We start from the raw sequence: 14273 nt of genomic DNA, 5'->3' as shown, positions 1-14273 counted from the left end.
CCCAGACCGTGTGTCGTCGAAGGACCCGCTAGACGACGAGGTCTGGAGTCACCCTGGTCGGGTGCTGCAGCTAAGGCCCAAGGATACGGTTGCGGGGAAACCCATACCATTCAATGCCTCAGTCGTGTCCAACCTGGTATGATTCTTTATTTTGTTCGTGTTTCTTCCTCTGCTTTTGCTGTTTCTTGATCCTGGGCCATCTGTTTCGTAAGGGCTTGAAAGGTACAAGTCCCGGTCGCACCTTCCTAAGGGACCAGAGGGCAGGGCCCGACAGGCCGCCCAGAAGGAGGCGACAGATGCCTAGAAGAAGAAGAAAACCAGGGAGGTCCAGTGGAAGGAAGAGAAGAAGGAGGTTGCCCAGTGTGTGAGGGCCTAGGAACATAGGAGCAACGTTGAGTCAGAACTCGCGTCGGATGATCCTACAGACTTGGATGACATGGTCTTCTTCGATGAGGAGGAGAGTCAGGAGGTCGCTGTGACCTTGGCGGAGCGTCACGACCATACGGCAGCGTCCACTAGCGAGGAGCAGGAGGCCACGTGGCGTGCAGAGGTTCTTGCGTTGAGGAAGTGCGCAGCAAGCGTGGATGTCATCGGCGAATGGGCGACGAAGCGGACGCGGTCACCGCCCCCCTCGGTGGCGTCGCCGGTTCCATCGTCGCCTGTGGAATGTCAGATGCACACGGGAGGTCGTACTGCCTTTTTCAGGGATGGTGGACATTGGTACCTGCAAATATTGTTTGATGCCTAGAGGCATGTGAGGAGTTTCGCTATGTTCACCCGGTACGGTAAATCCTAGTGCCTATACCGCTATCGATGTCCAGAGACACGCAGGGGGTTTTACCGTATGGGAGTTCTAGCGGCCCCTACAATACTGTAGAGGGAGATGTCGGCGCCTACAATACTGTTTGTGTCAGGTGGCTGCAGAGTACTGTTCTGTGCAGGGTATGGTCCCTGGTATAGTGGTTTTGACTTGTGAGCCTTGCCTTGCCTTTCTCCGCACGTCTTCTGGTTCCTACCGAGCGGGCGTCCCCGGTCGGATGGCTCCAGTCGGCTCTGAGTGCGCTGGTCGGAGAAGAGCGGTGAGCAGGGTTGCTACGAGCCCCGGTCGGAGGGATGCTGGGTCGGAGTCGGAAGTAGCACTTTGGGCCAGGCCTTCCGATCGGAGAGGGCATCCGGAGGCGGCTGGAACCCGAATCGAGCGCTCCTGTCGGATAGGTGGGCCAAAGTAGCTGACGAGCGGACGTTGCTCTTCTTGGGCCAGGCCTTTCGGTCGGTCGCTTAACCGCCCCTTTGCCCTGTTGTTTTTAGACTCTTGGGCCGAGCCTTGGCGCAGGAGCCAGCCCCCGAGGAACTCCGGGTTTATAAACCCGACACAATGCGTAGCTAGAAAAAGACCGGCTAGGCATTACATGTGTGCTCCAACCTAAACCACGGATATTGTTCTAAAAAATGCCCAAAGAGAAAAGAGAAAACACTGATATCCCCATCAGTAGCACAAATGATATTCTCGACTGATCATTTTATTCAAAATCCAAATGATGGTCGAAGTTGATAGCACTGCACGACGTTATTAACGACTTCCACCACCATGTCGTCGTTTCATGCCAAAATATCCTCGAGAACAGTGAGTATATGCGCTATATGTCGGCCTTCGTGTAATAATTAATTAATTGATAAACTGAAAGAGAGTAAAGGGAAAATTATTTAATTTACATCCTTTTCATCCTCTTTATTAACCGTACCTTTACACATAAAGAAAACTATCTACGCTGGAATGATTGAAGTTACATGATGCAGTTAGTGGGCATAGAATAAGACTTCCAACAATTATCTCGTAGCCAAGCGGATGGATGTTGATGTACCTTTCCCTCATACCTCGTGCCTGCACACACGCACTAGCTAGCACAACACACTTTCAGGTACGTCTATGGATTCAACCAAGCTTTTTTAGATAATGGAATAAACATCCGGCTTCATCCTCTGCTCAAAGTGAGGAGTTTGACCACATTATTACAAAGAAGTTCTCACACTAATGCCTAAAGCAGACTCACAAAAGAAACAAAAAATTAGTTCGCAATCTTAGATATAATGGGCCATCCATAAGAGGAAAAAATGCCAAAGCCGATGTCTTCAAGGTCTGACAAGCCTCGTAGATGTATTTTTTCTTTTCTTCACTTCGTTAGCAACCCCAAAACCGGAACCAATGTGTTCCCCCTAAATAAGACATGCAAAATTATTTTAGGGACTGCACTTGTCAAAAACACTATCATTCCTAGTGAGCCATAAGGACCAACAGAAGGCAGCCACCCTGCTAGTAATATCAAGCTTGAATATTTTCCACGCTGCTTATACCAATTCACAAAAAGGTCTGCTACAATACCCGGTGAGGTAATACCAAACACCATATGCAACCCACGCCAGAAAAATTAGCATATTTACACTAAAGAGCAAATGTTGAATAGTCTTAAAGTTACTGCAAAAACAACAATGTTTACTTTCTTGCCAATTTCTTTTAGCTAGGTTGTATTTAGTTAGTATTACGCCCTTTTTTGGAACCAAAGAAATATCTTAATTTTAAGTGGCAGCTTTACATGCCAAATTTCCTATGTTACCTTGATGCCATTAGTAATTAGGTATTTGTACATCGACCTAATCGTAGAATTAAGGCCATATGATAGTATCCTTCCCTGCTTGTAGGTTTACATTCGCAATAGTTAGCAATCAGATTATTCCATTCCTAGCAATTTATTTCCAATTCGTGCCCTGCTAAAAGAGACATTAAGGGGAATAGTGCTGAATACTTTAGCTATTGTTGCATGTTTTTTTGTGAATTATGTTGAATAAGTTTGGGAATATGTAACTTAAGGGTTGGTTCCCTAATCAGATATCCTTTTAGAACCTAATTTGAGAACCGGCCCCTTAAGTTGAACCTTACCAAATCAAAAAAATTGATCCTTCACTGCCATTAAGCCCATCCAAAAATGGAAATCGTCAGCTTTCTTATTAACTTGGGAAAGTGTTTTATTGGAACCTATCAGATCTCACATCTACTAAAATGATTAGCACCTCGCTTAAACTTTCGTTCACGCTTCATGTAAAAAGGTTAACCCGAAAGTGATAAGTTTGGAATGAAAGTGGGACTAATTCTACCAAACAATACACATGGACCAAACGGGCCAAAACGTGAACACTAATGGGCTGAGGTATTCAAAGGGACCTCCAGAAATTCCATTTTAAGAGTTTGTTATCTTAAGCAACCACCTCTAGGAATAAAGCTAGTTCTAGAGGTGATCCTCTAAATAGTTGTTGCGCAAAAAGTTTATAATTATTTTTATATTAAGTAAGATGAAGATATAAATTTTATATTAAAATTATATGTCTCGACAAGATCTAAAACTCTTTGCGCGTGTTTAGTTTCAGGAAGTTGGAATTTGGGGCTACTGTAGCACTTTCATTTTTATTTGGCAATTAGTGTTCAATCATGGACTAATTAGGCTCAAAACGTTCGTCTCGCAATTTTCCACCAAACTGTGCAATTAGTTTTTTTTCGTCTACATTTAATGCTTCATGCACGGGCCGCAAACATTCGATGTGATAGGTACTGTAGCACTTTTTGGGAATTTGGGGTGGAACTAAACAAGGCGTTTATTGTTGTTAGGTTTTTCTTTGAGGTCATTTAGGAGGGCCAAGCCACCACCTCATTCAATTTTTTTCAGTGTCATCCTGTACCGTCAGGGGTAGACTAACAGGGAAAGTCGACCTTTTCTGACAGAAAACTGTCATGGAAGTCAGGAAAGGTCTAACATGTCGATTGGCAAGCTTCTCATCAGGGACGGTCCCTGACGGCTACTGACCCATCAGAGATAGTTCGAACTTTCCAATCGGTCACTAAACCGTCAACAAAGTTTTAAACTTTCACCGCAAGGGGAAAACAGGCTTTTCCGTTGGCCTGTCTACCATCAGGGTTGTGCAATTCCTATCGGTTTGGCTCCGTCAGGGAGCATCTTTCCTGTCAATTTGCATTTCTGGAAACACGAGTTATTTAGCCATTGAAACTGTCGTTCATAGCAACTAGTTAACCATTAAAAGTAATATTAACCGATCATCCAAACTAAAGTAATAAATATTATATTCAACAATCTTGGAACATCATTCAAGTTCTTCATAAATACTACAAAGCTATATAATAAATTTATTGCCTTGCTAGTTAGCCTTATAGGTAGGTACCTAACAGCCAGCACCATAATTATATATACCTCTCAACACAGCTACAGGCAGCTAGCTGCATACACAACCAAGCATATTCTAGGAGAAGAGAATCTGCATATGTTGCTTCACAACCTAAATACACAGTAGCTGATGCACAACTTAAATACTTTCCGGTGTACAAAATACTCAGCATAACACATATCCTTCAAACTTGCTAACCCGTAGTAGATAAACAAAAGACGACTACGGCTCCACAAAATACTTCCCCTCATCACACAACTCAATGACCATCGATGTTGTCTCTGTCCATAGTCAGCTGAGGCATGAGATGATGCATCTATAGTCCCCCCTACAACCAAAACAAAATAAATAAGACCATTCACGACCATATACAGACCAAATAAAATTTGAAAATAATTCACTATATAAGAATAAGGAACATACATATCACAATAAACATATATCCAAAGTATTAAAGTGTGTCAGGAAGATATATGGCAAGTTAACTTCAGAATTTAAATATGCATTTCAGAAGAAGAAAAAAGTTGCACACAACATTGATACACATGGAGCTAGCTGCTAGTTGTGGAGTATAAACCCTTTTTAGTATTTTAGTTACATGCAGTTCAGGTAGATAGCGTGAAAATTGTTTAAGATGCTAATCTTACCATGTCATTTTCTTCTTCCTGATGTAGGTGTGATGGTATATTGGTATCTCTATTTGTACTTTGTTAACAATAAGTTGCAACACCAAAATAGAATTGTATATATGTCAAGTACACGACCACCAGTAGCCTCCTCTATATATATATAGGCTCGTCCCTCCCCTCCCTTCTCCCACACAGCCTCGCCTCGCATGCATCTCCTCGATCACCTAGCATAGCAGGCTAGCACTAGCAGCCTCCCTCAACACTCGCAAGCGCTTGCCTGCTAGCTGCGTTGTTAAATTCACAACGATGAGGAGGCAGAGCTCGCTCGCTCGCTCATACTCCTCAGTGGCACCGGCACCGGCACCGGCATCGCCACCGCACAACGGAGGAGCTAATGGCAAGCACTTGGCTCCGCCCATGGAGGTGGCGGCGGAGGCCGGGAACGCATGTGCTGCCGAGTGGCTGGACGACGACGGCCGCCCTCGCCGCAAGGGCACGTTCTGGACAGCCAGCGCCCACATCATCACCGCCGTCATCGGCTCCGGCGTGCTATCCCTCGCCTGGGCCATCGCGCAGCTCGGCTGGGTCGCCGGCCCCTCCGCCATGCTCCTCTTCGCGTTCGTCACCTACTACACCGCCACGCTGCTCGCCGAGTGCTACCGGACCGGCGACCCCGACACGGGCAAGCGCAACTACACGTACATGGACGCCGTGCGCTCCAACCTCGGCGGCAAAAGGGTCGTGTTCTGCGGCGTCATCCAGTACGCCAACCTCGTCGGCGTCGCCATTGGCTACACCATCGCGTCGTCCATCAGCATGAAGGCCATCAGGAGAGCTGGCTGCTTCCACACCCACGGTCATGATGATCCCTGCAAGAGCTCGAGCACCCCGTACATGATCCTCTTCGGCGTTGTGCAGATTCTCTTCTCCCAGATACCGGACTTCGATGAGATATGGTGGCTCTCCATTGTCGCTGCAGTCATGTCCTTCACCTATTCTGCTATCGGACTGTCCCTCGGAATCGCACAGACCGCCTGTAAGTTATTGATTCTTCAATCGGATATTCGGAATCCTTAGACACTCATGCTTGCAGTTAGTTACTGGCTTACTGCTCGTTCTGAATGGATGGAATGAATTATTGCAGCCAACGGTGGGTTCAAGGGCACTCTCACCTAGCATCAGCTTCGGCGCCGGCGTCACCTCCACGCAGAAGATCTGGCACACCCTGCAGGCCTTCGGCGACATCGCCTTCGCCTACTCCTTCTCCAACATCCTCATCGAGATCCAAGTAAGCATGCACTACTGTTCTATTCCCTGCAAGCCTGCAAGGCTGCAACTCGATTCCTCTGTTTCTGCACTGGTTACCGCTGCTGGATGCTGCTCTGGTTCTTGTTCAGGACACGATCAAGGCGCCGCCACCGTCGGAGTCGAAGGTGATGCAGAAAGCGACGCGTCTCAGCGTGGCGACGACGACCGTCTTCTACATGCTGTGTGGGTGCATGGGGTACGCAGCTTTCGGTGACAACGCGCCGGATAACCTCCTCACGGGCTTCGGCTTCTACGAGCCCTTCTGGCTGCTCGACGTCGCCAACATCGCCATCGTCGTGCACCTCGTCGGCGCGTACCAGGTGTTCTGCCAGCCCATCTTCGCCTTCGTCGAGCGCCGCGCCGCCGCGGCCTGGCCGGACAGCGCCTTCATCTCACGGGAGCTCCGCGTGGGCCCCTTCGCGCTCAGCGTGTTCCGCCTCACGTGGCGGTCGTCCTTCGTGTGCGTCACCACCGTCGTGGCCATGCTGCTGCCGTTCTTCGGTGACGTGGCGGGGCTCCTCGGCGCCATCTCGTTCTGGCCGCTCACCGTCTACTTCCCCGTCGAGATGTACGTCAAGCAACGCCGCGTGCCTCGTGGCAGCCCCAGGTGGATCAGCCTCCAGACGCTCAGCTTCACCTGCCTCCTCGTCTCCATTGCCGCCGCCGCCGGTTCCATCGCCGATGTCGTAGATGCGCTCAAGGTGTACCGGCCGTTCAGCGGCTAACTTGGAAGAACGTGGAGGGATCTGTGTAAAACGCAGGACCGTGAACAACTCTTGAAACAATCGATCACTAGGCAAGCAAAGCAAGGCGACCTAGTGTTGAGCATCTCCACGGGAAAACTAATAACACCTTAAAACTGATATATTTGCGTGGTTACCAGTAAAACATCGGTCCAACAGCCGCACTGAAAAAACAAGTCAGCGCCTGCATCTCTGCAAAAGGAAGACGCGCCCCCACCGCGCCATTTTGCGGAGCTTTTGGCGTGCTCTGTAGGCATACCCGACGTCAAAGTTGCCTCCTATCTTCTTCCACCCAGTCGTCAAACGATTGGAAATCAGCTCGGCAGGAGCTGCTGGTTCTCTTTCATGGGCATGTGCATGTCCATCAACACGCAGATGTGGCAGCCCTTGTCCGTCAGTGTGCAGACGCGGCTTCCCCTGTCCGTCGACGCTTCGGTGAGGCCACTGCCACCAGTGCAGACGCCTCTGGCTCAGTCCGCCGGCAAGCATACCGTCCAGGGCTCTAGGCGATGAGCCGATGAGCGGACGGAAAAATTCATGATCCAACTAACTAATGACGTGGTGAGCTTAAATTATTTTTGGGTGCAAAGATTAGGGAGTTGTTGTGGAGGAAACTAATTTTAGAGGCTGACGAGAGGCCCGAATAAAGAGTTTTCAGGGTTAATTTTTTAGGAAGCTCTTGGATTGGTTCAATTAGGCTGGAACCAGCTCTAAACAATTTGGTCTATTCCTAATAAAATAAGAAAAACAAAAGATAAAATCGGCAAATAACTTTCCCCAACCATAACTGCACAAGTTGTGAAAATCAACCCCAAATAAGCAGCTCCCACATCAAGAAATCAAGCAAATCAAACACACATGACACATCAGAAAGGGAGTCATTTACCGGTTCAAACGGACGAAGAATGCAGTGCAATGTCGGGGTCAGGGATGGGTGGACGATGGCTTTTGCCCAAAAAAGAACCATTGGTGGTCAGCCGTAAACTTCGATGTCCCATCAGATATTTAACACATGCATTGAGTATTAAATATAGATTATTTATGAAACTAAATGTACAGATTTAGTTTGTTTTGCGAGACGAATGTTTTAAGCATAATTAGTCCATGATTTGACAATGTGGTGCTACAGTAAACATGTGCTAATGATGGGTTAATTAGGTTTAATAAATTCGTCTCACGGATTACTGACGGATTCTGTAATTTGTTTTTTTTTATATTAGTATCCGAACACCCTATTCGACACATCCTAAAGTTTAGTCACTGGATCCAAACAACCAAGCAACTGGATGTGAAAACATCCGACTGCTTGTTGTCCTTTGCAATTCGAAAAAAGTTATAGCTAGTGCATCAGAGGTCTGTCATGTGCCTCAATCAGGGGCAAAGTACTCACCTATAACAGCCACTAATACTGCCCACAGGCCTGTTTGCTTGAGCTTATCAGCCAGAATCAACCCTACTTTTTAGCTATGGGAATAATATTTTTCTCTTATAATAAATTAGCCCTACAAATCAATCGCAACAGCAATAAGTCCTGCCGAACAGAACCTGGCGATGCCTCTCCATTTACTGGATTCTTGCCGGCTCCAACCAGGCACGGTTCATCAGCTTGCCCTAACAGCTAACTCGTCAAACGAAGGTATGATTAGCACTAGTTCATTTATGTTCTCGTGTCCTAGTTTTACACCTTAAGATCCTATGAATCTACCAAGGGCACAAGAGCCTTTGTGTAAGCTCAAGTTTTTTCTTTAAACTCTGTGTAAGCTCAAGTTAGGACTAGCAGTTCTCTTGTTTATACCTAGTTCATGTTACGAAGCACAATAGTGCCTATCTTGGGTTTTCAGTGGTGTGTCACATCATCACGCATGAGGGTATTTAAAAGAAAGAACACCAAGTACTTCAAATTCCCAAGATCCAAAACCCTAGATCCCCAAATCCCCGAAATTTCCCCAGTTTTATCCAAACCCGAGCCCAAAAGGATGGCAGCAGACTACCATAGCCTTTCTTGATTTCCCGTCATCACGGCCCAGCTCGGCCTGAAATCTTCAATGGCCCGATTTTCTATTCATTTTTCCTATGCCGGCCGGCTTTTCCGTCTTTTTTTTTCGTCCACTCTTGCTTACCCGCTTGCACGGCCGAGTGGCCAAGCTTAGCCTTCCTGGAGCATTCGATCCAAGGCCCACCGGAGAAAAAAAATAACACAAACACGCACTGTGGGCAGAAGGGTTCGAACCTTGGGCCTGCACACCAAGGGCAATTTGCCTTACCACTGAGGTACAAACAGTGTTTATTCATATTTTTTAGATAATAAATTCATTAATCTGGCCTCTGAATATTTATTTATATAGGCCACAAAATGACCTGCCGCCAGGATAGAAGGAAATTTAAAATTAATGCTGTTGTTTGAATGATTGATTGGATTGTGTTGTGAAACATGTCGCTAACCTTTCTCTCTTCGTCTCTCACGATCAGCATAATAGTTAAAAGTAAAATATATAGACACAAGATAGAAAGACTATTTTTTATTTCTCTGAATATTGATGATTACAACATAGAACTCCCACGTATATATAGTCCTGTCAAGATATAAGAGTTTGGTAAGAGCCCACATAACAAACATACTAGGATTATGATTTTCCATTCTCCTTTCCTTCTATAATAGAGTCTATATTTTACAACAATCCCGCTGCTCCTCTAGGCCATTCCCCTGATATGCACATACCTGATATGTTGGGCCATGACTTTCCGAGATGGACACCTCATTTCTGTGCATGAAGTGTTCTGTCGAACTGTTAGGGAGAACCACCGGACTCTATGCCAAAAACATGTGTTCGTACAGATTGATAAGGGCATGTTTGGATCCACAAGCTAAATTTTAAATTTAGCTGCTAGGGATTAAAACGGCAAAGCTAAAATACCAGCTAAAATTTAGCTGAGTTTAGCTGTTTCAACTCAGCTAAACTCAACTGAGTCTGTAAGCCAGAGGATCAAACGCACTCACTAAAGTTTAGTTAGGAGAACTTTTAGTTGGTTAAAGTTTAACATTGAAATTTTAGCTAGCTAAATTTAGTTGGATGAATCCAAACCAAGCCTAAATCTAAAGCTATGTATTTCAGAATGATCCGGGTGATCTGCTGTCTGAGAACTTTTAGTTGGTTAAAGTTTAGCATTGAAATTTTAGCTAGCTAAATTTAGTTGGATGAATCCAAACCAAGCCTAAATCTAAAGCTATGTATTTCAGAATGATCCGGGTGATCTACTGTCTGAGAGTGCACTACAGAGTCTAGAAAATACATAATTTTATATACGATCTTTCCAAAATAGAGATTAAAATGTTAATGATGCTCATGATGTCGATGTTTATGCATTACTCACGACCGGGTCATGACACTGTGTTAGCCCATTAGTCATATTGTAGTCTATATAGGGGCGGAGGCTATATAAACTAGCCTTCCTCGTCATAGGAGGTTAGCCATGGGATTTACTAAAATTCAGGCGTCTGAATTTTAGTTTTTTTTTCAGACGATGGTTATTGCATATATTTTATATTAAAATTACATATTCTTTTTACAGCAATTTCTATAGGTGCAATCTGTAATTTTTGGTACCGAGAATAAAAAAACATATTAGACAAAATCATAAACCCGATCAAAATCTAATTTGCATTGTATTGGCACAAAGACAATTAACAATTACTTTTATAGAAAGACAAGGACAAAAATTTAATATGTTACGACACAAAGACAATAACAAATCACAAAAATAATAATTTACTTGTATTGGTTGGTGGCACGAGAGTGTTGCCTGAAATTACCATTAAAATTCAGGCACCTATAATATAGGAAGAAGTGGAACTCTATGGCTACCGAGAGAAGATGGGAGGAGGGAAAGAGAGAGAAAGATTAATGTTACTTTATTTCTTATATTATGGGTAATCCATATGTCTACGGCTACCTTTAGCTATGGACTGCATCTCTATTTATGATTTCTGCACTAAAAGTGGGCTAACGGATAGTGACCCCGTTCGCTTGGAGAAATTTGGAGAAATCTAGAGGCATTTAGATGAATCCGGAGAAATTTACGAGAGAAAAATATTGTTTCGCATTAAAAAAACAGATCAAACCGGGTTTAAAACACGCGAACTGGGCCAGTGCCATGTCGCTCGTAAACCCACTAGCCGTCGGATCAAGCCAAGGCACGATATGAACCATCCGATCGGAGGTGTAGCGGGTCTCGTTAAGCTGTCAACCCGGACGTTCGCGAACCCGCTCGCTCCTCCTTCCGGCGCGGGCGGGGCGCCAGCGGCCCCAGCGCGGGCGGGGTGCGGGCCGCGTGCGCGGTGTTCCCGGCCATCCCTGCGCGGGTGGGAGCCCCGGCGACCCCGGCGGGCCCGGCCATCCTGGTGCGGGCGGGGCCCAGCTGCCCCTACGACCCCGGCGCGTCGGGCGGTGCGGGTGTGGCGGCTCCGGCCACCCCAGAGTGGGCGGCGGGCGCAGACACGGCGGCTGCGGCCACCCCGGTGCGGTCGTGCCTACGCAGAGGCTCGCTTACGAGGCGTCCCTTGCGCCGCGGTGGTGACACGGGCTCGCACCACCTGCTGCGCGTGGCTCCGCTGCTCGACCGGCCGCCGCCGTTTGCCCTGCCAAGGATGCACGCCAGCCGTCCACAATCCAGCCTCAAGAAAATCCAAGGTCAGGACCGGTGACGGCGTTCAACCAAATTTTGGCTTCAAGCTCGATATGGACAACGCCCACAATGTGTTCGATAAAATGCCAGAAGGAGGAGAGAGCCCGCGGCGCGAGTGCGATGAACCAGCGAAGCGGCGCGCCGCGGGTCTGGTCCACTGGCGCGTGCCAGCGCAAGGCCTCTCGCCCGCCATTCTGCGACATCCGTAGCTCTCACCTGTCTCCCGCTTCCGCCTACACCGCCCGGCGGCCACTGGCCTTGAGTACAGGTCGTGCTTCTCCCCAGCTCCCCTTGCAGTGTAGCGCTGCTCCTAGCCCCTCTGCAGCGACGGCGAGCTGCTAGCAGCAATGCGCCTCTTCTTCCACCAGCATTCCGTCGCGCTTCCACAAACCAACAAATTCTTGCTGGAGCTTGCACTTCCCCTGCTGCTGGCCATCAGAATCACAACCAGGTACTCCTAATACTATCTCCAGGCGCCCTCTCCTATGAGCGCCCCCCCCCCCCCCCCCCCCCCCCCCCCCACCCACCCACCCACCCACCCACCCACCCACCCACCCACCACCAACTCCTTGGCTTCTCTCTCAACTTGCAGTGTCTGGAATACATCATAGCCATACTATAAATCAGAATTCTCTGAATTTCTGAACTTATCTCAAATCTCAACCATTCCAGAAAAGTTTAATACAGAGGAAGCCTAATCCAGTCACCATCTCAAATGACATGTTGCAGATAGCATTCAGTCCAGTGGTTAAAGCTGCTACGATTTGACTAATTCTCTCTATTGCAGTTTCAAGAGGGTGGTCACTGAGGCAGCTTGATGTCCAAAATGCATTCCTTCATTGAGTGTTAGAGGAGGAAGTATATATGCGACAACCGCCAGGATATGCAGATATGTCAAAACCAACATTCGTTTGCAAACTAGACAAAGCTTGTGGTCTCAAACAAGCACCACATGCTTGGTATGCTCGGCTATGTGGGAAACTTGCAGCACCGAGGTTTAGATCTTCCAAGGCAGATACATCCCTCTTCTATTATAATATAGGAAAGCATGTTATATTTGTTTTGGTTTATGTAGATGACATCATTGTGGCAAGTTCCTCACAAGAAGCCACAGATGCTCGACTCAAAGATCTAGAAAAAGAATTTACCTTGAAGGATCTTGGAGACTTGCATTACTTCCTTGGGATTGAAGTTAAAAGGAATTCAGATGGTTTGATTCTGTCTCAAGGTAAATATGCCGAAGAAATTGTCAAGCGGGCAGGCATGAGTAATAGCAAACCGATCAATACACCTTTGTCTAGTGTTGAGAAGCTTAGTGCAGCAGACAGAGATCCACTTGGACCTGAGGATTCTACAAATTATAGAAGTGTTGTGGGAGCTATGCAATACCTAACATTGACTAAACCTGACATTTCGTTTGCAGTAAAAAAGGTGTGTCAATTTCTCCACGCTCCTACAACTGTGCACAAGAGTGTTGTGAAACGTATACTTCGGTATATTCATGGAATGTCAAAACTTGGGCTTCACATCAGGAGGTCCAAGTCCATGATGGTAAGTTCTTCTTTAGATGCTGATTGGGCGGGGTGTGTTGATGATCGGTGATCTACTGGTGGTTTTGCCGTGTTCCTTAGTTGTAATATGATCTCATGGAGTGCAAGGAAACAAGCCACCGTCTCCCGCTCGAGTACAGAGGTAGAATACAAAGCACTTGCAGATGCAACAGGAGAGATGATGTGGGTTCAGAGATTGTTGACAGAGTTGAAAGTTCAGCACCCTTCCACGGCTCGGCTATGGTGTGACAACCTTGGAGCCACATATCTATCAGCAAATCCTATATTTCATGCAAGGACGAAGCATATTGAAATCGATTTCCACTTTGTCAGAGAAAGGGTGGCTCAAAAGTTGTTAGACATTAGACATATTTGCTCAGGTGATCAGTAAGCAGACGGGTTTACAAAGTCTTTACCAGTAGCTAAATTGATCCAATTTAGGAGCCATCTCAATCTTGTGTCCGGTTGAGATTGAGAGGGGGTGTTAAGATGATCACGGTTTCTATATCTAGCACAGATATAGTATTCTGTTGCTTTCTTGTATCTCAAGTAGATAGATAGATCTTGTTGTGATCTTTATCTTGTTGTAATCCTAACTTTGTGTACAAGCCACACGAGGGGTTGTTCCCCGCCTATATTAATATGAAGCCAAGACCCTAAGGGGTAACTCGTTCACTCAACTTCACACCTCCACCTCGTTGACGACCAGGGCTCAGCAACGCCGTTGGTGTGTTGTTCTTGATTTCTTCTTGTGATAGAATAAAGGAAGAAGAAACAATGGATTTATTGATTTGATTTGAGGAGTTGTTGCCTTATTGAGGTCGTCTGATTTGGATTTACATCATATTTGGGATTTGTATGGTATTTGGATCTTGGTGGGAGAGAGGCTATATTTGTTATTTATTTATTTTTGTTTATAAAAAATGGAGACAAAAAATCATGTACACAACCGAACGTGGGATTCTATCTGAGGGAGAAAAACAGAAAGGTCCCGTTTGCTGGTTTGAAACTGGCTGAAAAACACTGTTCCGGTTGAATTGTTGTGAGAGAAAAATACTGTTTCGGCTGAAAAAACAAGCCGAATATGGGGTAAGCTGAACAGGGCCAAAGAAACAAAAAAACCCAGAAAA

At 46.3% G+C, this 14273-nt stretch overlaps 1 protein-coding gene and 1 pseudogene across 1 annotated transcript; both read left to right on the top strand.

Moving 5' to 3' along the window:
- Nucleotides 1–5060: 5060 nt before the first annotated feature.
- LOC136504508 (amino acid permease 3-like) lies at nt 5061–7049 on the top strand (annotated as a pseudogene).
- A 236-nt stretch (nt 7050–7285) lies between these two features.
- LOC136503255 (uncharacterized) lies at nt 7286–13792 on the top strand. The gene is made up of 3 exons (XM_066498392.1): nt 7286–7391; nt 11149–11598; nt 12381–13792. The coding sequence occupies exons 1-3, from the start codon at nt 7286–7288 to the stop codon at nt 12434–12436; spliced, it is 612 nt and encodes a 203-aa protein (XP_066354489.1). The 3' UTR covers nt 12437–13792.
- The last annotated feature ends 481 nt before the right edge of the window (nt 13793–14273 follow it).

Source organism: Miscanthus floridulus, chromosome 14 (assembly GCF_019320115.1).
Source record: "Miscanthus floridulus cultivar M001 chromosome 14, ASM1932011v1, whole genome shotgun sequence".
NCBI classification, from domain to species: Eukaryota; Viridiplantae; Streptophyta; class Magnoliopsida; order Poales; family Poaceae; genus Miscanthus; species Miscanthus floridulus.
The sequence above is the reverse complement of the archived record's forward strand: the minus strand, read 5'-3'. Positions and strand labels throughout refer to the sequence as shown.